The sequence below is a fragment of the Pecten maximus genome, chromosome 3 (assembly GCF_902652985.1).
Source record: "Pecten maximus chromosome 3, xPecMax1.1, whole genome shotgun sequence".
In the NCBI taxonomy this organism is placed as follows: domain Eukaryota; kingdom Metazoa; phylum Mollusca; class Bivalvia; order Pectinida; family Pectinidae; genus Pecten; species Pecten maximus.
Genome location: NC_047017.1, coordinates 27,772,539 through 27,800,406, shown reverse-complemented (window position 1 = coordinate 27,800,406; position 27,868 = coordinate 27,772,539). Strand labels below are relative to the sequence as shown.

At 35.1% G+C, this 27,868-nt stretch overlaps 1 protein-coding gene across 1 annotated transcript; it reads right to left on the bottom strand.

Annotated features, from left to right (window-relative positions):
* Positions 1 to 2,239: 2,239 nt before the first annotated feature.
* Positions 2,240 to 26,943, bottom strand: LOC117323780. The gene is made up of 3 exons (XM_033879216.1): positions 25,923 to 26,943; positions 8,136 to 8,508; positions 2,240 to 7,258 (listed from the first exon to the last, which is right to left on the bottom strand). Exons 1-3 carry the CDS (start codon positions 26,112 to 26,114, stop codon positions 6,219 to 6,221), a joined length of 1,605 nt encoding a protein of 534 aa, XP_033735107.1. The 5' UTR covers positions 26,115 to 26,943; the 3' UTR covers positions 2,240 to 6,218.
* Between the last annotated feature and the right edge of the window lie 925 nt (positions 26,944 to 27,868).

Below are 27,868 nucleotides of genomic sequence, written 5' to 3'. Positions count from 1 at the left end.
CCACACGGTCCTATTCTCCTTGTATCAAGGGTCTATATGTAAATATATATTTTTGTTCATATTGTGCCTTCGTTTTATCGATTTTGAATTGAAATCATGATCTTGTGAGGATGTCGGTATTCTTTGTTCTTGTTATTTACCCGGATTAGATCTGGATTGATTTGGTGTTTATCGCCGATAATTGTGTTATGATGACGGTGTTGTCTGTTGTTTTTCTTAACAGGACTAGATCTGGATTGATTTGGTGTTTATCGCCGATGATTTTGTCATGGTATCGGTATTCTCTGGGTTTTTTTTTTTTTTTTTTTTACCCGGATTAGACCAGGATTGATGTGGTTTTTAACGCCGATGAGTTTGTTATGATGTCGGTCTCTCTGGGTTTTTGTTATCAATGTTAGACCAAGATTTATGTGTTGCTTATCGCCGATGATTTTATTATGATGTCAGAATTCTGTATTGTTTTTCCCCGGACTAGATCTTGATTTATGTAGTGTTTATCGGCGATGACTTTGTTATGATGTCGGTCTCTCTGGCTTTTTTATCCGGACTAGACCAGGATTGATGTAGTGTTTATCGGCGATGATTTTGTTATGATGACGGTATCTCTCTGTATTTTTTATCCGGATTAGACCTGGATTGATGTAGTGTTGATCGCCTATGAAGGAGAAGACGCTTACCTTACCATAGCGTCTGGTCTCTTGTTCTCCTTTGTATCGGTACCTATGTGAATAGTATCCGAGATGGCAAAATATTCGATCTACTAATAAGGATATTTCGTCTTGATCATGATCCTATCTACACCAATTTCGAAAATAGTGTGACGAGATGGTAGAAATAAAATAGAATCAAACAAGTGTACGAGATGGTAGGTTGTACTGTAGTCGAATCGGCTACGCTTGGTTTAATACTTGGTCATAGATGTGCGAGAGTCTGTGCCTGGGACTGAGATTGCTTCCTTTCTGATCTGGTGATTTTTTCCTTCTTGAGATTCCCTAAATCTTCTGCCTGTTTCTCCGATATATGATACGTCGTAGTTTTTCCATCCTATTTTGTATATACACTCGGTGACGTCACGGTTGTGTGTTTTGTCCTTTGGATGGACTAGGGTATTTCAGAGAGCCTTGTGATGTTTCATGGCTGTAGTAATCCCATGACCACGACAAATTCTCTGGATGGTCTCTGACAGGCCTTTGATGCATGGAATAACTACCTGTCATTTCGTTTTGTTCTTTTCTTTGTTGTTCTGCCTCCTTCTCTTCTCTTTGCTTTCTTTAAGCTCATTGTTAACTGTCTGGATTGCCCAGTCGGGATATCCACATCTTTTGACAGCACTATATATTTGGTTTTGCTTTTGTTTCTTGTCTTGATCTGTTGTTTTCGCTATGTCTTCCCACAAAGCGCTTCAAATATTTTTTAGAAAAAGGGTTGATCTAAATGAATACTTAAATATTACGTTTCTGGTCCTGTCATCATTTTAAGACTGTGACGTAACACGGATTTGACCTTGTATGACATTTGTCGTCGGTGAATCAGAAGACGCGTACCCTTCCTGACCACACGGTCCTATTCTCCTTGTATCAAGGGTCTATATATTAACATAAATTATCGATTTTGAATTAGAATCATTGTTACGATGTTGGTATTGTTATTTACTCGGATTAAACCTGAATTGATGTGGTGTTGATCATCGACGATTTTGTTATGATGTCGGTCTCTCTGGGTTTTTTCCCCTGGACTAGATCTGGATTTATGTAGTGGTGTTTATAGCCGATGATTTTGTTATGATGTCGGTATTCTCTGTTGTTATTTACCCGGACTAGACCTGGATTGATGTGGTGTTGATCGTCGATGAAGGAGAAGACGCTCACCTTACCATAACGTCTGGTCCTGTTCTCCTTTGTATCGGTACCTGTGTGAATGTATATTTTGTTGTTCTAGTTCCATTTCCACGTCAGTGGGCAAAAAATGTTATCAATTGGGGAATGTGAACCCGGTGTATGATCACATATGATTTGTCTGATATGTTTATAAGAAATATCGTTTGTTAAGAAAATATCTTTTATCAAATTTTACCAAAAGAAATGTTAACAAGATATCTTCTGTATTGAATAATATACATTTTGATATGCAAAGCATATAATTTTATATCTCATGTTATTGCTCAACGATTCTTGTAAACTAGTGATATCAAACATGTAGCAATGTGTTAATCACTTAAATTACAAAAACAAGTTTGATATAATTAAAACAATACTTTATTAATTTGATTAATTCATACAATTATAGAAAAAAATATCTTGATAATTATTCCAAAATGCTCATTTCAAACCCAAACGGTTATTTTGAAACTCCATTATGTTAAAGAAATGTCTGGCTTTTGAGAACATTAGTGCTAAGTTGTATCGCTGATGACAAAAAGTTCTATTCCGTCTTTTAGTTACACGCTGTTTCAATATTATATTTACATAATTTAATTGTTAACTAAAGACAATTGAGCTTAAAGACACTACGTGCAGTAAACAGTACTATTATATAGTAACAGTTACCTAATAAATAAATAAAGCTGTAGATACAAACGCTACATAAAGTCGTAGGACGCCAACACGCACACTATTATACAAACATTCATAACTCTTACAAATGCTGATGCAGGTACTAATGAACATGAATATTGCCAAATTGCCAAGTGAAGATAAGCAACAAACACACTCTTTTTATGGAATTTCTCTGGGACAAGAAAGGTGGTGTATTCGTGTGACAGGAAATATGGCGTGTTCCTCGTGTGTTTACTGTTTCACTGTACTTGGGGACAGGTAATGTGGTGTGTTAACTGTTTCACTGTACTTGGGTACAGGTAATGTGGTGTGTTTACTGTTTCACTGTACTTGGGGACAGGAAACATGGCAGTCTTCGTGTGTTTACTGTTTCAATGTACTTGGGGACAGCGAATGTGGCGTGTTCCTGGTGTGTTTACTGTTTCAATGTACTTGGGGACAGCGAATGTGGCGTGTTCCTGGTGTGTTTACTGTTTCAATGTACTTGGGGACAGCGAATGTGGCGTGTTCCTGGTGTGTTTACTGTTTCACTGTACTTGGGGGCAGGAAATATGGCGTGTTCTTGATGTGTTTACTGTTTCACTGTACTTGGGGACAGGTAATGTGGCGTGTTCCTCGTGTGTTTACTGTTTCACTGTACTTGGGGACAGGTAATGTGGTGTGTTTACTGTTTCATTGTACTTGGGGACAGGTAATGTGGCGTGTTCTTGGTGTATTTACTGTTTCACTGTACTTGGGGACAGGTAATGTGGCGTGTTCCTCGTGTGTTCACTGTTTCACTGTACCTGGGGACAGGTAATATGGTGTGTTCCTCGTGTGTTTACTGTTTCACTGTACTTGGGGACAGGACATATGGCGTGTTCCTCATGTGTTTACTGTTTCACTGTACTTGGGGACAGGAAATATGGCGTGTTCTTCGTGTGTTTACAGTTTCACTGTACTTGGGGACAGGCAATATGGTGTGTTTACTGTTTCACTGTACTTGGGGACAGGTAATGTGGCGTGTTCCTGATGTGTTTACTGTTTCACTGTACTTGAGGACAGGAAAGGTGGCGTGTTTTTCGTGTGTTTACTGTTTCACTGTACTTGGGGACAAGAAAGGTGGCGTGTTCTTCGTGTGTTTACTGTTTCACTGTACTTGGGGACAGGAAAAGTGGCGTGTTCTTGGTGTGTTACTGTTTCACTGTACTTGGGGACAGGTAATGTGGTGTGTTTACTGTTTCACTGTACTTGGGGACAGGAAATATGGCGTGTTCCTCGTGTGTTTACTGATTCACTGTACTTGGGGACAGGTAATGTGGAGTGTTCCTGATGTGTTTACTATTTCACTATACTTGGGGACAAGAAAGGTGGCGTGTTCCTCGTGTGTTTACTGTTTCACTGTACTTGGGGACCGGTAATGTGGTGTGTTTACTATTTCACTGTACTTGGGGACAGGAAAGCTGGCGTGTTCTGATGTGTTTACTGTTTCACTGTACTTTGGGACAAGAAAGGTGGCGTGTTCCTGGTGTGTTTACTGTTTCACTGTACTTGGGGACAGGAAATATGGCGTGTTCTTCCTGTGTTTACTGTTTCACTGTACTTGGGGACAGGTAATGTGGTGTGTTGACTATTTCATTGTACTTGGGGACATGAAAGCTGGTGTGTTCTGGTGTGTTTACTGTTTCACTGTACTTGGGGACAAGAAAGGTGGCGTGTTCCTCGTGTGTTTACTTTTTCACTGTACTTGGGGACAGGAAAAGTGGCGTGTTCCTCGTGTGTTTACTTTTTCACTGTACTTGGGGACAGGTAATATGGTGTGTTCCTCGTGTGTTTACTGATTCACTGTACTTGGGGATTCATTTTATTTTATGATTTAAGGACCTACTAAAGTCACCTTACTAATACAATTTTCTTATATTCAACTTAATTCACTTTGTCCCTAAAAGATGTATTTGTAATGTATGTATTAGGAGCGGAGTGTTCTTGTTGAGTTTCAATACGTGGAATCTTTTCAGGTTTAAATTTTAATAAAAGTCCAAACCTAACAAGTGAAGACAGTGATTAGTAGCTATAGATCTGGGCGTATAGCCAGCTATCAAATATGATGGATGTCATAATGAATATTTGGTGCGTAGTGCATATATTTGGACTGGCTAACAAATGCTGGTTCAGTTAGTGTAGAAGGTTTACTTCTCTCACGAACACCTGACAATCTGATGGTTCATTTATATGTAGGATGATGTCATACGCGTGTACAGTTATACTCCGTCATGAAATCACCTCTAGTCTCACAAGAACAGCTGTTAATTAATGTTTACACTTTATCTCTGAGGTTGCACTGAAGTTTGAAAGATTCTAATGAGTCAAGTATTAAAAGGTAAATAGTAGATAAACAAATAACACTTCGATACATCACTTCACTTATCATTCACATATACTAAAAAAGAGCTTCACTTAAACCCTAACTAAGTTAAATTGTTTTTAAAGCACTGTAATTTGTCCCTAGAGTGAGATACTATTTTCCCTATATTCGTCACTTTTGGGTAACCAGCTATGTGCAATGTTAAATGTTATTTAATTAATGGGGTACAAACGTGCGTGATATTAAATGTTATTTTAGGTACTAACGTGTGTATAATATTAAATGCTATTTTAGGTACAAACGTGTGTATAATATTAAATGCTATTTTAGGTACAAACGTGTGTATAATATTAAATGTTATTTTAGGTACTAACGTGTGTATAATATTAAATGCTATTTTAGGTACTAACGTGTGTATAATATTAAATGTTATTTTAGGGTACTAACGTGTGTATAATATTAAATGTTATTTTGGGTACAAACGTGTGTATAATATTAAATGTTATTTTAGGTACTAACGTGTGTGTGATATCAAATATTATTTTAGGTACAAACGTGTGTATGATATTAAATGTTATTTTGGGTACAAACGTGTGTGTGTAATATCAAATGCTATTTTAGGTACAAACGTGTGTATGATATTGCATGCTATTTTGAGTACAAACGTGTGTATAATATTAAATGTTATTTTAGGTACAAAAGTGTGTGTGATATCAAATATTATTTTGGGTACAAACGTGTGCATGATTTTGCAAGTTATTTTGGGTACAAACGTGTGTGTGTAATATTAAATGTTATTTTGGGTACAAACGTGTGTATGATATTGCATGCTATTTTGGGTACAAACGTGTGTATGATATTGCATGCTATTTTGGGTACAAACGTGTGTGTGATATTAAATGTTATTTTGGGTACAAACGTGTGTGTGATATTAGATATAACGTGTGGGTGATATTAAATACTTTGGGTACATATGTTTGTGTGATATTAAATGTTATTCTGGTTAAAAGCCAGCGTGTTATATTAATGCTGTACATGTGTATTTAGAATATACACTGTTCTATTATATGCCTGTCAGGTAACTTTTAAAGCACCTGTTTATTAAAATACAGCTAATTGACCTTTACTTAGATTTACCGTGATGCCCAAAGTATAGCGATAACTCATTTCCTAGAACGCATTCTTTCTCTGTGACATTTTAAATGCCATTGAATCATATAATTATTCGAATTACCATAAAACTCATAGAGAGCACTAAAGACTGTTGCACATATAAGATCCATCTTACAGGTCACCACAGTACAAAACAGAAATTAATGTCAACCTTGTTTGAGACAGGTTTGGACATCACATATATTAGCAGGACATTTCTGTTGGTCACATACAGTCCGGCACCACATGTCCATCCCCGGAATACTAGCGAACACTCCGATACCATGGCAGAAATGACGCTGTGGATCATGTAGAACCCCACAGCCACATAAACATATATCCTTAACACAGTTTCCGGCCCGGCAGTTCACCAAACACCATTCCTCAATATCAGGCGTATTTGAGTGCTGTCCATTCCCTTTACACTTAAAATTCGACGACAATATGTCACATGATTTATTTCTCAAAGAAAGAGCAGGACTACTTTGTTCAGCGGGTGTAAACAGCGGATAAAGGATGGAATCGCCGGAAGCATATCCGGTGTTGTTGATTTTCTTGTCAGTGGGACTAATATTGTATTTTGATGGTCGCGGTGAATACTCTGTAAAATTCCACTTTTTAAAATCCAGGACATGCTTCACTGGAGTGGTTGTTGGTAAGGGTTTAACAACAGGTGGCGTGGATTTCATTTGATGACGTGTATTGGATTGGATTATATGGTTAAATGATGACCTTCTGGTCGAATTTCCTTGCGGATTAAATGTAGCAGTAAAGTTTATCGACGGCAGTATACCGGGTAAAATCCTAGCCGGGTCTATACCTTTTATATACGGTAAAGGTGCGTTATTATGTAATTCACTCAACAACATTCTGTTTATCACACCTGTATGTCCGGCTGTGTCTTTGTGTTGCGCATGGTCAGACCGTCTGGACGTGGAGGAGGGTTCCATCATGTTGTGCGGGATAAGCAGTCCATTAGGCCAGGGGAACACGGGCAACTGTTCTCGAAGTCTCTGACGTAATATGTAGGACTGGTTTTCAGGCGAGGATAGGAACGTAGGATTAGGTTTGACGGGTATGAATCCAAACGGCTGTGATGTAGCTGTACCTGGGTTCGGAGTAATTTCTACATCAGCGCAGTTGTAGATTTGCTCTTGTTTTCCACATCCCATACACTCACACATGTTAATACCGCCCATCCTGTACCCTGGGCAAACAGATTGAAAATATTGTGAATTATTTACATAAGTTGTATCTCCCATCCACTTCCCCGAGGATTTACATCAGTGTGTATCTCCCATCCACTGCCCCGAGGAAACAGATAACAAATATTGTGAATTATTTACATCAATTGTTTATGGTGGACCTATCGTAGAAGGAATATTAACATCGAAATAATATTATACTCAAAAACTGATAATAGTATTGTGAAGTGTTTCGTGAACCAAGTTTTGTTCGAAAACACATCAAATTTACCAGAACAAACAACGTCTTTACCCCGTTTATCCTTTTGAGGGCGTTAATTTGTTGTATTTTTATATCTACTGTTCTATATTAACTATATCTGTTACATAATGTACAATCAATGATGCTTAATAGTGTGTGTCTATTGCACCATCCCCAAATTCACAAGGCAGGTATCGATAAGCTATGACATTCCCTTCCGGGTTGATGTTTGATCTTATATAGACATGTGTAATATAGATTGTTTGCCCTCGTAAAAGTAAAGTTACTTAAAAATTACAATTATAGGTTTGCCGAAAAGACGGACCGTTTGTAGGATCTTACAGAATGTAATAAATCTACCATTACGCTGTAGAAATACTAAAGGTATATCGTCTATCCACTAACAATCAAATATGACTCGTATAGACAACCCAGTATATGTAAATATCAGCTTGAAATTAATGTTCGAGTTTTTGAGAACATTGCGAAACGCCCATTTTTTCTTGTCGCTTTTGAAGATTTAATACTATTTCATGAAATTTTATTTCGTTTGATGATGTCATATGATATTTTATAAGTTTATTCCCAAAATTGCTGGCATCACATGACAGTGATACTATTAATAGAACCAAACATACCTGTGCTGTATTTCCATTGGAACACGCAGTGAGTACATGCAATGTTGGAGGGCAATTTAACGTGAAGATCGTAAATTCCACCACGACTGCCCGCATAGAACCGTGTACTCCAGGACTCCTCTATCCACAACACGTTCCGTTCGAAGCATTCCTGTGTTAGTTTGAAGCTGGTACTATTACGAGGACAAAGTCGGAATTCAAAATAACCCAGAAGGTTGCTGAGTACTTCCACTGTGACATTTACAGATCCCCCTTGATTGTAGGAGCGGACCGTGATACCACTGGCGTAATGACCATTATCGTCATGTTCCTGTGGTCCAGAAGCTGGGTCTCCACAAACCCCGCAACGCCCGCCATTCTGAAACCATTGCACCTGTATGGACACAATAAAATGGTTTAAACAAGGTTCAGATTATAAAATAATGTCCAGCAAAAATGTAATAGAAATTTAGATAAGGACTGGAGAAATATTCTATAAATCAATCTAAAAACTGCCTATAAATGAAGGCGAGATAAATCTGGTGTGAACTATTATGGAACAATATATTTGTGAAGAAAGGAATCTAATAGCGATATTAGTAAACGAATGAATGAAATTTACTCTGAAAGTAGATAAATTGTAAAGGTTGTATACCGTGACATTCCGCGAGACAGGCATCACGCCGCAGGGGGACAGATGGGAGTAAATCCTGACGTTTTTATAGTTTACGATCAGATAATGTCATTAGGTACGACATGAAACAGATACTTTTTAATTCTACAAATGGTTTGTCGGCATAAAACACGAAAATGCATATTATCGTAGAAATGACGTATAATAAAATCAAATATCCTTGCAACCGTGACAAAGTCGTTATCAGTAGCACGCGAAAGCGTTCACACCTGTCCAAAGAAACAGATTTATCGTCAGATGGAAATGTCTGTCTGATAAATCTGGTTCAGTGTAATGGACGTGAAGAGGAAGATCATTGTCGTATGATAAGAAAAGGACATTATAACGTCGGCCAAGAAGCTAGGTTAAACCGTATGTATATACTAAAAAATCACACTCAGAAAAAGAAATTTATCTTCGTCATGAATTTTGCTTTAAAAAAAGAAAAAAAAAGATAGGTAATGGTATAGACATTAAACCCAAAGACCTGGTAGTGTCCTTAGGTTCCCGTCAGATGAAGGACATTATTCAAATCTGATGTGTCAAACGTCGGGCACTGGTGACGGTAGGACAATTTTCTCTTCGTAAATTTATCAAAATAATAGGTAGAGGAAGTAAAGAGAGAAAGGGAGAGTAAATCATCTCCGCTATAAAACTCGGTCAAGAGAAGTAGGTTGAAAATTTCTATCAGAAAATTGATATTTTTAACCGAATGATACTGACGTGATAAAGTAGAAAACTATATGACAATTTCATTGATTAAAAGAGATTTAAGAAAAATATATTTGTTTAAATCCAAAATGTTGGTCCCGAGGTCAAATTAACTCTGAAAGATTTAAGTAACATGTTTGTGATTGTGTCTGTAGGTATGACATCTAACGATTTGATACCCGTATGATAAACACATTTCCTGCCTATATTGTCCAGTTTTTCTATAGACGAAATACTATCGTTTATATCAGATTCCTAAACTCCCTTAAAATCATTATAAACAAAATTTTATTGCTGGCTCGAGTAGTGGTTCAACTAAGTCCTATCTAGACTTCTTATCATTATAAGTACAGTTAAGTGGTGACCTGCAGTCCTATTGGAATACTGCATGGTTACCCCAGACATGAAATTAATGGAATAAGGATCTTGAAAAACACCAAAGATCTTTTGATTAATTTTAAACATCCACATAAAAATGTGTCTTTCATCAAATGTTTGCTTTTTCTACACTTTACACTACCATTCCCCATTCCAAACATAACAAACGTTCTCTCGTAATAAGAGTTTTCTATAAGTACAAAGTTGTGAAATAGACGACTAGGGCCCATAGAAAATAGATCGAAAATGAAATCTTTAAAATGATTGATTTTCTGATTGACAACATCTCATACAGATTATAAGCGTACCCGTGGGAACAAACTGTGCCCCTTTATTGGCTGACCTGCTTTTGTTTTCAGACCTGTAAAATCAGCCGCTTACAAAGTAGACAACAAAGAAAGCTTACAACCTATCTGTATGATAAGTGTGATGATTTCAATTGTTAATTTTCCATTTCTAGATAGCGACATCCCTGCATCCCTAGCCTATTGTGTTTACATGCCCAGTTGATTCGATAGTCAAGGGTTTGTTCCCATCATCACAATTTCCGTGAAAAATGCCGTCTATTAACGGAGAAATTAAGCACATAATGATCTTATTTAGTAACATACTATTTCCTTGTGAGATATTAAACCAGACCTATTTGATGCTTGTTGATTTGTCTATTGGCTCCGTTGTCACCATCTTAATTTTCGTTTGATATTGTGACTTAATCCTGATTTGACCTAGATTAGTATAGCGGATGTCGTTGATAGCAGAAGACGCTTATCATCACGGAGACATAGACCCGTATTTTTGAAATCCCTTTCATGCTCAAACATGAAATCTTTGCTCAAACCAACTGTCTGCAAACTCCTAAATCATTTAAGCATTTGACCCTGAGCACAAAATATGTACTTGAGCATGAGTATGGTTTCTTGAATACAGATTCTAGTCTTTCCTTGTACAGGAGTCTCCATCATATCAAAGACATCCAGATATAAAACTCATGAATTCACTGGCCATTACAAAGATATCAAAGACGTCCAGATGTAAAATTAATTAATTCATTGGCCATTACAAAGATATCAAAGACGCCCAGATATTAAACTCATTAATTCACTGGCCGTTACAAAGATATCAAACACGTCTTGAGATAAAACTATTTAATTCACCGGCCATTACAAAGATATCAAACACGTCTTGAGATAAAACTATTTAATTCACCGGCCATTACAAAGTTATCAAACACGTCTTGAGATAAAACTATTTAATTCAACGGCTATTACAAAGATATCAAAGACGTCTTGAGATAAAACTAATTAATTCACTGGCCATTACAAAGATATCAAACACGTCTTGAGATAAAACTATTTAATTCAACGGCCATTACAAAGATATCAAAGACGTCTTGAGATAAAACTATTTAATTCAACGGCCATTACAAAGATATCAAAGACGTCTTGAGATAAAACTATTTAATTCACTGGCCATTAAAAAGATATCAAACACGTCTTGAGATAAAACTATTTAATTCAACGGCCATTACAAAGATATCAAACACGTCTTGAAATAAAACTATTTAATTCACCGGCCATTACAAAGATATCAAACACGTCTTGAGATAAAACTATTTAATTCAACGGCCATTACAAAGATATCAAACACGTCTTGAGATAAAACTAATTAATTCACTGGCCATTACAAAGATATCAAACACGTCTTGAGATAAAACTATTTAATTCACTGGCCATTACAAAGATATCAAAGACGTCTTGAGATAAAACTAATTAATTCACTGGCCATTACAAAGTTATCAAACACGTCTTGAGATAAAACTATTTAATTCAACGGCCATTACAAAGATATCAAAGACGTCTTGAGATAAAACTAATTAATTCACTGGCCATTACAAAGATATCAAACACGTCTTGAGATAAAACTATTTAATTCAACGGCCATTACAAAGATATCAAAGACGTCTTGAGATAAAACTATTTAATTCAACGGCCATTACAAAGATATCAAAGACGTCTTGAGATAAAACTATTTAATTCAACGGCCATTACAAAGATATCAAACACGTCTTGAGATAAAACTATTTAATTCAACGGCCATTACAAAGATATCAAAGACGTCTTGAGATAAAACTAATTAATTCACTGGCCATTACAAAGATATCAAACACGTCTTGAGATAAAACTATTTAATTCACTGGCCATTACAAAGATATCAAAGACGTCTTGAGATAAAACTAATTAATTCACTGGCCATTACAAAGATATCAAACACGTCTTGAGATAAAACTATTTAATTCAACGGCCATTACAAAGATATCAAAGACGTCTTGAGATAAAACTAATTAATTCACTGGCCATTACAAAGATATCAAACACGTCTTGAGATAAAACTATTTAATTCACTGGCCATTACAAAGATATCAAACACGTCTTGAGATAAAACTATTTAATTCAACGGCCATTACAAAGATATCAAAGACGTCTTGAGATAAAACTATTTAATTCACTGGCCATTACAAAGATATCAAAGACATCAAGATGTAAAACTAATTAAATCACTGGCCATTACAAAGATATCAAAGACGTCTTGAGATAAAACTATTTAATTCACTGGCCATTACAAAGATATCAAAGACATCCAGATGTAAAACTCATGAATTCACTGGCCATTACAAAGATATCAAAGACGTCTTGAGATAAAACTATTTAATTCACTGGCCATAACATAGATATCAAACACGTTCAAATGTAAAACTTATTAATTCACTGGCCATTACAAAGCTATCAAAGACGTCCAGACATAAAACTATTTAATTCACTGGCCATTACAAAGATATCAAAGACGTCCAGACATAAAATAAATCAATTAATTGACCAATAGAAAGATATAAAAGAAATCCGGATATTAGACCAGTCTAAATATACACATTGACATGAATACATTAAAGTTTTCGGATATAAAACTAATAATTATTTCTGTTAATAAGACTTTAACGACTCTGTGATGGAGTAGGCTATACTGATAATGTTTTAGTAGGGATAATAACAATCGTGTAATTCTTTTCAATTACATATATAGCAGACAAATCTTCATGCACCAAATAATTATATTGGCTTCGAAATAAACGAAGGATATGCGTTTTATGCTAAGGTATTCATAAAGATAAATACATTCTTTAACAACTGACGGTAATGTGAACATTTATCGTAAATGTCCTTTGTATTTGACAATTAAGTAGCATGGAATCGAAAGAACTCAGCAAAATTATGTAAATTATACATATTAAAGTTTAACATATATATACCTTTTTGATGCTTATTGTCGTTCTGGGTCTCATTTAAAATATAAGTTTGATTTATATGATAAATTGGCATTCTGTAACGCATGTTCATGATTTCTACCTCAATGTCATGTATTCATTTATATGTGGGACCAGTATATTGTATCTTATGTCGTACGGTATATACTGACATCTTTATAAAATAGTATATAGTATAACTTACATTACGCGTGTGTGATGCCAGCATACTTTTCATGTGATATGATATATACTGACATCCATGATACATAATAATTATCATTATGGTTTGTGTGATATTATTATACTCTATCCGAGAGTACACCACATATGATAAAACCCGAGGCCTTTGTTTTCCCATTTCTAGATAGTAACATCCCTGCTTTCCCTACCAACGGTGTTTGCATGCCTAAGCTGACTCGATATTCAGGGATTTGTTCCCATTACCACGATTTCCGTTACAAATGTCGACTACTGACGGAAAAAAACCCAAAACACACGCAGGTTAATGAAGACCATGGGAAAACTTCATGATCGTCATAATGATCTCTTTTGAAGTACTATGTGTGAGATATGAAGTCAGACGTACGCGAGAGCCGTTAAAATGTCTAGTGATTCCGTTGTCAACACTTTAATTCTTATTTAGAGGATGTGACTGTCCCCGGATTTAACCTAGATTTGTACGGTGGTAATTGTCGACAGACACAAGCTTGGTTTTTTAGAACATCTGGTCTTACTTATTATCCTTGTATTCTTGTGTACTTTTGCCAAGGTCACCTTGCAAATCTTCAGTTTGCTATTATTTTTCCGTCGTTTTCCGTCGTTTCAGTTAGAGTTACGAGTTTCCTGCCGGTAATCACTGTTAGTGCATAAATGGCTCAAGTTTGCATTTCCTCTAAATTTGGCATGATTTATGATAAGAGTTTGATAGGTGTTTATTTCTATACAGTTAGAATATATTACGATAACGATGTTGAACAGGCCTGTGATTCCTATTGATTTACCATAAATTACAATGAAGTTTTTAACATGTGCGCATTTCCTATTAATTTACCATAAATTACAATGAAAGTTTTCACAGGTGCGCATTTCCTATTGATTTATGATCAAATACAATACGATTTTTAACAGGTGCACATTTCCAATTGATTTACATAAATTACAATAAGATTTTTAACATGTGCACATTTCCTATTGATTTACCATAAAATATCAGACTTTTAACAAGAGCGCATTTACTGTTAATTGAACATTATAAATTGTTTTACAATAAGACGTTATATACATGCATATACATTTCGAAATTTCATATAATCTTTCTATTTTTATTGTTTATATAAATAGCGAATTTTTATATTTTCATTGTTTATATAAATAGGAAAATCTGATATTTTCATTATTTACAAAAATTGGATTTTTTTTTTATAATTTCAGATTGACGTAAATTGACAGACTTAACATTTCTATTGTTTATGTAAACAGAGAACTCTTTGTATTGCCATTATTTACATAAATAATTGAAGTTCCATTGTCGATGCCTAAATCCTTTCTACTGATGGAAGAGAACGGGATCAGAGTGACACATGTTCTATGGTAGTGACCCTGTAATATAATTTGAAATATCAACTTCAGTATAATGATCACTTTATAGCCTCTTAGGATGCAAATGAAATCTAACTACGCATATTATTATTTTATGAACCTGTTTTATGTGGAATTGGTAATTTGTATTTAGGCGCACCTTTGCACTTCAATCACGACTAGAGGTGTGTTCGTGGCCCAGACTTCAGACTGGTATGTCCTTTCGGGTTGTTTTAATGCGATTTACGCACTGTACATCATATTAATGACATTAAGCATGATATCGGGGTCACAATAGCGTACGTATTTACATATACATATCCCATCACTTCCTATATCAATGAATGCTAATTAAACACACTTGAACACCTGTCTTATACGGCAGCGTGGCTATTTTCTAGACCATAATGACAATTTTATTCTTTCAAATGATCGTTTGCATGTATATGTCGATGGTCCATATCACTAAGTTCATAATTCTTGTTTTTCATAGCCCGCCACAATGATATACATCAGTAATGTAGTACAATCAAGTAAATAATGATGTAGCAAATGGTACTTCCATTATACAAGGATTAGGATGTATAAGGATCAATTACTTAGGAAATTATGCAACTTTTATATGTATTAAGATAACTGATTTAGGATATTATATAACAATTATATGTATTGGGATCATTGACTTAGGATACTATACAACTTTTATATATATAAGGATCAACGACATAGGGCATTATACAACTTTTATATGTACAAGGATCAATGAATTAGGACATTATACAACTTTTATATGTACAAGGATCAATGCATTAGGACATTATACAACTTTTATATGTATTAGGATAAATGAATTAGGACATTATACAACTTTTATATGTATAAGGATCAATGCATTACATTGTAGGATATTATACAACTTGTATATGTATAAGGATCAATGAATTAGGACATTATACAACTATTATATGTTTTAAGACCATTGACTTAAGGATATTATACAACTTTTATATTTATTAGGATCATTGACTTAAGGATATTATACAACTTTTATATCTATTAGGATCATTGACTTAAGGATTTTATACAACTTTAATATTTATAAGGTAATTGACTTCGGATACATTATCATTACATGACTCGGCAAAGTCTGTATTTAATCGCTAGTATGCTTATCCGCGCCCTCGTCTGGCCGACTTGGCAGACCAGTCTGGCTAGTGATGGATAGGGCCATTGGACTGTGTACATACCACTATGCACCTTCTGTCTGAATGGTTCGCGTGTTTCTCGATTAAGTGTTTCAACTTTCACGGCGATTATTGTTTAACTACCATTTTAAGCGCCTGTTAAATGTGTGTCGCTGGAGAAAGTCTGCATTAGTCGCTGCATGCTTAATCTAACATTATACTTAATTAAATATCACCTATTCTCATAGATGTAAAAATGTGGATGAACGGCTTCCTTTCCTAATACGAAATGTGAAACAAAAATATGTCCATGAAATTATTTTTAACATATTTGAGGAAAAAGGAGACAGATGATATATAACGAGAATTCATCGGTCTTATGGAAGGTTCGAGTCCTCTGTGCTTGGTTGACCCAAGTTCTGTTTATCTAGGTCAATTCCAAGCATTGGCAATTCTCAAAATGAGAACAGAGAAACAACAATGGTAAATTCGGTATAAAAGAATTATTATATGAAGGTTGTTGATGACAATCATAATTTCATCCACCTTCATCATTCGAAACCCATGTAAGATTTTAAGTCGGCATCGTACCTGGAATCGACTGTGAAATGTTAATACCGTAGGCTCTTAAAAAGGATACTGCTATCAAGAAATGGAAAATTAACAAAAATAAAATGAAATCATCACGCTAGCATACACACTATTGGAATGCGGTACCGGTTTACCGGAGAATGATAAATACACATAGATATGCGGCTGATGTAGAAGAGTCCGTAGTGTCTTTTAAGTTATGTATGGGTATATCTGAGGAAAGAGGTCAATAACTGTTTGACTAACTATTCTAACTTTGAATTCAAAGCTTACAATGCTATATGACGTTAATACTGCCAATATGTTTCTTGCTATTCAAAAACACGTCTTCACATAGGGAACTAAGGTGATTCCTTCTACTGACAATGAAGTATGGAAGAGTCGAATGTCAAATTAAAAACAACAAAAACGATTATGGGGAAGATATATAATCCTTAGAATTCATTTAAAAAGAATATGTTTTGTTTCAGTAACTTCGGACTGATATAAAAGTATAGAACTGTGATGGAAGCTCCAACTGAGCAATTCGTCATGCAAGCAATAAAACTGATTGTACAGAGATTCCTGTAAACCTTTAGAACCAATTTAAACGAGGCAGGTCCATTTCATAGTGATAAGTTAAAGTTATTCTTAATTTGTGAAACAAAGAGGCGTAATAACACAGGACTTCATAAAAAAAAAGTATGTAGGAAGGGTAATAAGTTTCATCAACTGTAAAAAAAATAGTCTAGGAAAGTGTCTTGAAACTATGGTATAAATTAACATTCATTGCAGCACAAAATACACAACATTGATATTTATATCAAACTCTATTGTACCTCCCTTCCAGATTTAGACATTCCTTTATACATTGTTGTTTTACTTTCCTCTGTGTTTTGTGTATCAACATTTATGCCCTTAGCGTCACTGACGAGTTCTAAATGGAAAAATATCTGCATGATGCACTTAAATTCACATATACTCTTCAGTGTATAACTCTTTGTAATACTTGTTTGTCTTTTGAGTAAAAATAATTTGATATGCACGTGTCAATGTTCAATGGAAGTTCATTCAGTTTTAAGTCAGAAAGATAATAATGTTACTGATTAATTTGACCTTATAACACATTTAAAAAGTATTAACTGATTAATTCTATAAACACAAACAAGAATTATATACCGTAATATAATGACATAAAATTAAGGACTTCTTTAACATTCTTCAAATTGCATATTAGATGAAAATGAAATGAGATTTTAATATAATAATTTTATTTTATTTTTCGTGTCGAGTTACTTCTGCTATATGATGTTTTCTTTATTATATAACGATTGTTATCTATCGTACTGTATTAATATTACAGCATTTTCGAAAGCAAATTATAACAACTTAAATATTATTCATGCTTGTTCGCCTGTGCAACATTAATATACAAACTTTATTCATTTTAGAACAATTTCGAAATAAGTTTTAGCAACTGAAATACATATTTATCAATTTCATATCAAATTGATAAACTTGTTCAACACATTCATTACAACACTATTATCTGTGTTATATATGGAGGAATCGTTAACATCAAAATATAGCAACTAATTGGCTAAATCGTTTATTACTAAATAATAATGTCTACATCAATAACACACATTCCACATCATTATCATCTACATGCTAATTACATCCATTATTTCAAAGAAATAAACAAATTTTAAAATTGTTCTATCAATAAATTTATCGGTATAACGAGAATCGACTGCTTCAAGCTATATAAAGTCAATATGTTTAAGTACATGTCGATCACCGAACATAATAATGCCAGTTGCATTATAATCCAATCAGAGCACGAGATTTTCGTTCCTGAAGAAGAGTTACTTTCCTTCTGAATACATTATGTTTATACTGACGTTGAGTGACAGCTAGCATGTCGGTTTGACAGTTGTCTTTGATCTAAAATGATACAAAGACGGGGTTATCATATGCTGCCCAATAAAATTCGTGATTTACAGCGAATGGTCGAGCCTATGTGTACTCACATACAAAAATGAAGGAACTGTGTAACCACAACCATACCATATTCCCAAATAAAAACCCTTAATACAATCACAACCATACCTTATTCTCAAATAAAGACCCTGAATACAATTACAACCATACCACATTCCCAAATAAAGACCCTTAATACAATCACAATCCTACCACACTCCCAAATAGAAACCCTTAATACAATCACAACCATACCACATTTTCAAATAAAGACCCTTAATACAATCACAATCCTACCACAACCCTTAATACAATAACAATCCTACCACATTCCCAAATAAAGACCCTTAATACAATCACAATCCTACCGCATTCCTAAATAAAGAACTTTGTGTCATCACAACCATACCACACTACAAAGTTAAAGAAAAAGCAAAACTAAGAAAATTATATTTTATATGGTGGATTCTGAGAATTTCTGTGAAAATTGGGCCAATATTAGGTCTTGACATTTTCTTTGGCAGATTGTTTTTGCAAAATACACAGCCTTAAAAACAAATAACAAACGATCTTTGTTACGATATCAAATAGCAAACCTGTTCTTCATTTATCGCAAAGCCTGAGGAACATGACTATGTTACACTTTAGAGCATGCCTTTGTCTATTTTGAAGTATATGGATAAGGATGTTTGATATGCATAGCAACTACATAATCTGTATTCCAGCTGTTACAGCCTAGAAAACAAGCAATGCACCACGCCTTCAATAAATCAGATACAAACTTAAAATGCAGTAAAACAAAAACCCAAAAGACAAACCAGGAACTATGGATATTGTTTCTCTATCAGTATGCAAATAAAACGGTTTTACATACATGTTTAATTTCTTTAGGTGTTCTGACTTTTATTTGACAGTTATAACGCTGTAACTTTCTATTTCCAGTTTTATTATTCCTAGAGGTCCAAAACAAACGCATGTGGGAAGATTACATGGAGAGATCAAAACAAAATTAAGTGTGGTCCGTCTGTATTGAGAAAAACACTCTTTCGTGTAACTTCCTCTTATGTAGGAAATACTACCGGTGTCTGTCATCATTGACAGGAATTCGCAATGAATGTCAGCTATTATCTCTCTCGGACCTATTTGTAATCACTAGAGGTGAAGATCTACTAATAAGTTGATATATTTATAGTAATTAATTCCAATTAAGATCGCCAACAAAAGTACAAACATGTCGGAAATCACATGTGTGTGGGTGGTATAACCTGGGTAAATAAGTGAGTACAAAAACAGTGCAAATAAATCAACTTCTTCAAACCTGAACTATTTCCCTGAATGATGACCGATATTAGTGACAATATCAGCGCCAAAATTAATTTTAACCACAGCTCACTAAAATCTATTGAATTCCGACACATAACAAAAACTGTATTTTTTTCTTCTTAAGAGAAGCAAAATAAGAACATAAAATGGTTTACACAGAAGCTACTGAGGTTCTGTTACAGCATTTTATATTGAAAATGCAAACCGGAGAAGGCGCATAAAAGCTTGGAAAACGTAGATATTTAAATCCAACCAGAATATAACATATTTCATTAAAATATCAATTTTTTCATCAACCCCATCCGTCGAGACAAGATATTTTAAATCCTCACTGCCCCTATCAACAGTCGACATTTTCAATTTTTAAATATCAAATCATCTGTAACAGGCAACCAAAGAAATGGAAGGAAGCACTGTTGAAACAGAAATATTTACAATATAGAAAATGAAAAAAAAAATAAAAAAATCCCAAAAAACTTTATTATCAAATCCCAAGGTAGTAAGTCGTCTTTGTAAGTTACTCTGCAAATAAAACAATGGTTGACGACCAACATGAGAAAATTCCTGTTATTTAAAGACAATCCGTCATATCTTTAATTGAAACTAGGGTAGTTTTTACAGAAACAATTAAAAAAAGAATATATAGTAATTGTATATATTCTGACTCTTGTCTTTCAAAGAGCCCAGCATTCCACCCAGCTACCTCAAAGAGCACATCATACCACTCAGCTATCTCAAAGAGCACGGCACACCACTCAGCTACCTCAAAGAGCCTAGCATACGACTGAGCTAACTAAAAGGGTAGAACGTACCACCCGGCTACCTCAAAGAGCACAGCATACCACTCAGCTTCCTCAAATGACACAGCATTCCACATAGCTACCTCAAAGGGCACGGCACACCACTCAGCTATCTCAAAGAGCACGGCACACCACTCAGCTATCTCAAAGAGCACATCATACCACTCAGCTACCTCAAAGAGCACAGCACACCACTCAGCTACCTCAAAGGGCACAGCATACCACTCAGCTACCTCAAAGAGCACAGCACACCACTCAGCTACCTCAAAGAGCACAGCACACCACTCAGCTACCTCAAAGAGCACAGCACACCACTCAGCTACCTCAAAGAGCACAGCACACCACTCAGCTACCTCAAAGAGCACGGCATTCCACTCAGCTACCTCAAATGACACAGCATTCCACTCAGCTACCTCAAAGAGCACATCATACCACTCAGCTATCTCAAAGAGCACCGTACACCACTCAGCTACCTCAAATGACAGCATTCCACTCAGCTACCTCAAAGAGCACATCATACCACTCAGCTATCTCAAAGAGAACGGCACACCACTCAGCTACCTCAAAGGACACAGTATACCACCCAGCTGAACCACGGAATGGACATCCACTGGAGGAGTACTTCTTCCGTTGTTCAAACAATTAATCTGTTGGCAGTCCAGGGCAGCACACAGAGGTCGGTATATCTTCATGCCACGTTCAGATTAGAACTGGATTATATCCTCACGATATACGTGACAGATGTTATTTACTGACGGGAAAAATTATTAAACTTTATGGTGGAAATAATGATCTCAATTGGAAATAATATATTTCCTTTTGAACTATGAAGTCTGACGTATTTGATGCTTGTAAATAAGCCTAGTGGTTCCGTTTTCATCACTTAATGTCTTATTCAGAGAGAATGTGACCTACATTTGTATGAAGGGTGTCTTCGATGAAGTACAAGACACCTGCCCTACCGGAAAACCTGGTCGTATGTCATTGTCCATGCGTATCTCTATTTTTGTTGGTAGTTTGCCCTGGTTTAATCAATTATAGAATTACAGTTACATTGATATATCGGTAGTCTGTTTTTCTAATGAACATGTTCAGAATATAAATACATATTTCCTGTTTTTTCCTAATTATCGAAGATCATTAAATTATGATATGCTGAAATGCTCCTTCCTATCCATCCTCTAATTTATTGTTATTTCTCGACTACTCTTCTTGTTTTTCAACACGTTTGACCCACTCATATTCATTTCTGTCTTTTTGTAATATTTTAATTGGGAAATATTTGCAGTTAATCATATAACATATCTCGGGTAAAATGTTCATGTTTCTACGTGTAAAGGTAAACGGTACTTGGGTCACTAGCCTGACCACGTTGGTACAGGAGTCATTTGTCAGACCACATTGGTACAGGAGTCATCTGTCAGACCACGTTGGTACAGGAGTCATTTGTCAGACCACATTGGTACAGGAGTCATCTGTCAGACCACGTTGGTAAAGGAGTCATCTGTCAGACCACGTTGGTACAGGAGTCATCTGTCAGACCACGTTGGTACAGGAGTCATTTGTCAGACCACATTGGTACAGGAGTCATCTGCCAGACCACGTTGGTAAAGGAGTCATCTGTCAGACCACGTTGGTAAAGGAGTCATCTGTCAGACCACGTTGGTAAAGGAGTCATCTGTCAGACCACGTTGGTAAAGGAGTCATCTGTCAGACCACGTTGGTAAAGGAGTCATCTGTCAGACCACGTTGGTACAGGAGTCATCTGTCTGACCACATTGGTACAGGGGTCATTTGTCTGACCACATTGGTAAAGGAGTCATCTGTCAGACCACGTTGGTACAGGAGTCATCTGTCAGACCACATTGGTACAGGAGTCATCTGTCAGACCACGTTGGTACAGGAGTCATCTGTCAGACCACATTGGTAAAGGAGTCATCTGTCAGACCACATTGGTACAGGAGTCATCTGTCAGACCACGTTGGTACAGGAGTCATCTGTAAGACCACATTGGTACAGGAGTCATCTGTCAGACCACGTTGGTACAGGAGTCATTTGTCAGACCACGTTGGTACAGGAGTCATCTGTCAGACCACGTTGGTAAAGGAGTCATTTTTCGGACCACATTGGTACAGGGGTCATTTGTCTGACCACATTGATTTTCTCTAGATTATCCGATCCCTTCTGAGTCAACAAAAGTGTTGAGTAAAGTGTTTAGTATAGTCAACATAAATCTTTTACGTCGTTGTTGCAAAAAAAAAAAAGAGTTTAAAGTTAAGAGAGATTTAAATAACCGGAAATTATACTGGGCAAATGAACATGATATACTGATACTTAGCTTAATTATCATTACATTGTAAAGACAATGTCACCGTTTTGTAGTATTGTTTGTGTCGGTATACTTCAAACTCACATTATTTTGTCATAGTAGAATTAAAAGGGGAAAATCATCAATTTTCACACATGCGCCCTATTCAACTTTCTAGTAATTATTTGCAAGCTCCTTTTCGATTTGTCTTCTAAAATAATTTTTCTCTGCAAAATTAATTCACACGGGTTGCCAAACACTTTACTGGGAAATACATCGTTTGCATAATACAATATTTCGTTAAAATGTATCGTCTTTTATTCTATGAATAGATGTACCGCAACAGAAACTTAAATAATCAATAGATATAAGGGTGTTATATAGCGGTTTAATCAACTCGATTTTCTTTCAAGATTGTTTGTTGATGTAAGGAGGTTTTAACACAAAAATTGTGGAAATATTCTACATGTGAATGTTTAAATTGACTTTTATAAAGCAAATGTATTGCAGCTATGTTCATACATGACATATTACAGCACACTGTATTTACACAATTAAAACAGACCGCTTTACATATTATCGACTGAGAGCCGAGACATAAACTATTAATATCTGTGAATACATGAATATCTTATTGTTCCTGTCACAACAATAGGAATGGGTTACATACCTCCATGACAGAAGGCTTACATTCACATCAGAAATAAAGTTAACAGTTTAAAGAAATAGCGAACATACTTTCTGTCGGAATGACTTTCAAGTAGATATTCCATAATAATCAACAATAGATTAAAAAAGTCTGGTCTTTAAAATTAATATCATTTTCACTTGTAGAAGCTAAATTTTATATGTAAGTTGTTTTTTATTTATGCTTCAAATATGTATCATTTTCACCAGGAACTACATTACAAATATATTTCATTTTAACTAAAATTATAAATTATATCGTTACAATTTGGAGGTGTTATTTGTACTAGGAATGGCTGGTGTAACTCCGATTATATATCACGTAATTTCTGGCTTAATTCATGATTCTTCCTGTCTTCATCCATTGGATAATTTTAAGTCATTTAAATGTTCTATTAATCAAGTGTGTTAAAATAGGCTGTCAATCAAAGTCTAATTAGAAAGACAATCAGCGAGTGCTAGTATTTAGATATGCAATCAATCAACTTAAGCTATTATTTAAATGCACAGTCAATTGAAAAATGTTCAAATTTAAATACAAAGTAAAATGAAATATACAACATTTATAACCTGTCAATTCAATAATTTTGATATTGAAAAACAGTTAAATGATGGCAATATTTCTAGATACTTGGGAGAATAAAGGCTTGGTGTGTAACATATATATTTTCGTTTTTTAACATTATCTGCTTCATTGATATTATCGACGAATATTTTAAAATATTTCCATAAAAAACAATATAAGGTTAAAGTATGTAATAACGCTCTGACTTCAGGTTCTAAATTGTTTGTATGTTCATACAAAGAGGGTCAAGCAAAGTTTTACCTTCAATTAATGACAGAATTAAAAGTATAAAAGGTTATTAAAACCAAAAACACCACGATGATGATTTACTGACATGATTAAGTAGTAAATTAAATAAATTAAACTTTAATGCATTCCTTGCAATAAATTGTGCACACTACGATCAGCTTTGTTATAACATAGAGAATGATGGCACAATAATGGTAAAGGTTTTAAAGCATATCACACAATTCTTTAAATAGATGATACTTTAATCGACCCTTTGGAACATAAATTATATTGACATTTATGAGTACCATTCTATAATAAGTTAATACCTTAATTGACCGTGGTATATCATATATGGACATTTAAAAGTAACCATTCTGTAATAAGTTAATACCTTAATTGACACTGGTATACCATATATTGACATTTATAAGTACCATTCTGTAATAAGTTGATACCTTAATTGACCGTGGCTTATCATATATTGACATTTAAAAGTAACCATTCTGTAATAAGGTAATACTTTAATTGATCGTGGTATATTATACATTGACATTAATAAGTAACCATTCTGTAATAAGTTAAAACTTTAATTGACCGTGGTATATTATATATTGACTTTTATAAGCAACCATTTTATAATAAGTTAATACATTAATTTACCGTGTCGCATCATATATTGACACTTATAAGTAACCATTCAATCATAAGTTAATACCTTAATTGACCGTGGTATATCATATATGGACATTTAAAAGTAACCATTCTGTAATAAGTTAATTCCTTAATTGACACTGGTATACCATATATTGACATTTAAAAGTAACTATTCTGTAATAAGTTAATACCTTAATTGACACTGGTATATCATATATGGAGATTTAAAAGTAACCATTCTGTAATAAGTTAATACCTTAACTGACACTGGTATACCATATATTGACATTTAAAAGTAACTATTCTGTAATAAGTTGATACCTTAATTGACCGTGGTATATCATATATTGACATTTATGAGTACCATTCTGTAATAAGTTGATACCTTAATTGACCGTGGCTTATCATATATTGACATTTAAAAGTAACCATTCTGTAATAAGTTAAAACTTTAATTGATCGTGGTATATCATATATTGACTTTTATATGTAACCATCCTGTAATAAGTTAATACTTTAATTGATCGTGGTATGTTATATATTGACTTTTATAAGTAACCATTTTATAATAAGTTAATACAATAATTTACCGTGTCGCATCATATATTGACACTTATAAGTAACCATTCAATCATAAGTTAATACCTTAATTGACTGTGGCTTATCATACATTGACATTAATAAGTAACCATTCTGTAATAAGCTAATACTTTACAATACCAGTAGTTAATTAGCTCTTAATTACCGATTAAGGTATTGTTCCTATGCGAGCCTTTGATAACCAGTATAGGTCAGTCCAATGTTTCTAAGTGGTTGTGCTGGATATATAACGAGGTACTGTAATACCGAGACAATAACTTACATCGAATCCGCCACAGTTGAGTAGGTCATCTTCTGTGTTGACATGGGTCGGGTAACGGAATCGCCACAGACTTGACCTGTGGGGGGGCTCCACCATGATTGCTCGTCCGTCAGATTGAAAGTATCCTATTATATCCAATAGCAGCACAACAGTTGAAAGCACCACGTGCATCGCTTTTCCAAAGTTGGACATCAACTCATACAACACATTTCCAAATACATTTCCGACAAGTGTGGCTCACAAAACATTGATTAGGTTATTCAACGTGTTATAGAGATTGTAATTGTTTCCTAATTGGAGAGAGGCCTGTTTCCTCCATCCTCCTTCCGACAGGTGTCACTACGTTTGAAACACGATCTAAAGGAAAAGACTAAGGTAATCTATATGAAGTATGTTGCCTTCCATTATAGCGATATTATTAAAACTTGTGATTGCAGATGCAACATATCATTGTTGTAGTATGTAAAGACATGGATGACGATATATTAAAACAAAATATCAACCATCGTTATTTCTAAGAGATAAGGGATAGTGTTACAATAGCCGGCATGTCAAGGTATTCTTTCCGTCTGTGTCTTGTCATCGACACTGGGATTAGCAAACAAGCGTGCTAAATACATAGAGGTAACTCTTGATCAAAAGAATAAATTAAACCCCGCTTCATTGAAAGAAATTGACAGGTAGTATACTGCAGGCCTCCCGGTTGGATGAATGACTTGGTTGTATGTCTTATCTCAGCGTTGTTATCAAATCGAATGCAAATGGTAGGTCGTGCCTGGAATAAAGTGTTCCTCGGACAGACGATTAGAATTTAGCGTATTATAGAAGGAAATGTCACTCTCACTGCCGGGTCAAGGCAGCCACGCCACAGGGATCGATCATGCGATGCGCGGTTAATATATGTTAGCTAAATATCATAAGCGGGGACGCTTGTCACATTTTGTTCTGAATTCATTACATTTTGTAAGTTTGAGGAGTGCGGGTCATCCAAGCAGACGCTCTGATTGTCATATCTCATGACGTAAACAGACACGTGCTTCTGTCCTGTATGTTTAGATCGCTAAAACTCACGTTCTCCATCATATCAAGTCCATTATCTCCCAAAAGCTGCCGTTTTCAATCATTCCGACAAGAAACACACATCTGCTGGGAAACACTCCATCCGATCACATCACCTTTTAACACCAGTCAGCGGACATCTCCATCTACCGGAATACGGTACCTGTATTTCGTGTCGAAGTTCTCTCGCTTCACCTGCTATGACAAAATGCTCTTCTAATAGGACAGTAATGTCGTATGTTTTCCGTCTGCCACTGAATCCTGTGTAGACCCGCACAGACAATGATGGGAGGAGACACTTTCGTGTGTATGGATTCTTATTCGTGGATACAGGCATGCTGCCTTCAAAGTTGTCTGGTCATTTTGTCATCAGAGGCTTTTTAACGAGCATGTGCTAGTTTATGGTATATAATGAGTTGTATATAACATGTTGGAGATTTATGAATTCATATTTCATAAACGTAATGACAAAAGATTCTACATTCTTAACATGTTCCCTATTTACCTTTGCTGAGCATATGGAGATATATTGTACAAAAACACTGCAAAAGTTCTCAAACCGGATTTATCTCATTTTAATTGCAAGCAATAATATGTGTAAAATTGCTTACCGATGATCAGCAATGAATCATTTAGTTAGTTAACTACAACGTAACCGAGACGGATAGTGTGTTTGACATTAGCCACTGAGCCCAGTAATATGACACGAAATTAGCATACCAGATCAGAGAGTCAATTCATCATCTTACCTACTTTTACATTAACACTGAAATGTGGAGCTGATTGATGTTAATTATACGGAAACTGAGACAAGCTGTAAAGAACAACAGACAAACAAATGGGACCACTACAACAGATTAAAGGTGTATACCTTCAGAATGACGAAT

Coding starts and splice junctions, on each gene's coding strand:
- LOC117323780 (XM_033879216.1), bottom strand. CDS start 26,114: ATGTCCAACTTTGGAAAAGCGATGCACGTGGTGCTTTCAACTGTTGTG. Junction 8,509..25,922: donor TCAACTGTGGCGGATTCGAT/GTAAGTTATTGT, acceptor GTGTCCATACAG/GTGCAATGGTTTCAGAATGG. Junction 7,259..8,135: donor CCAATGGAAATACAGCACAG/GTATGTTTGGTT, acceptor CTGTTTGCCCAG/GGTACAGGATGGGCGGTATT.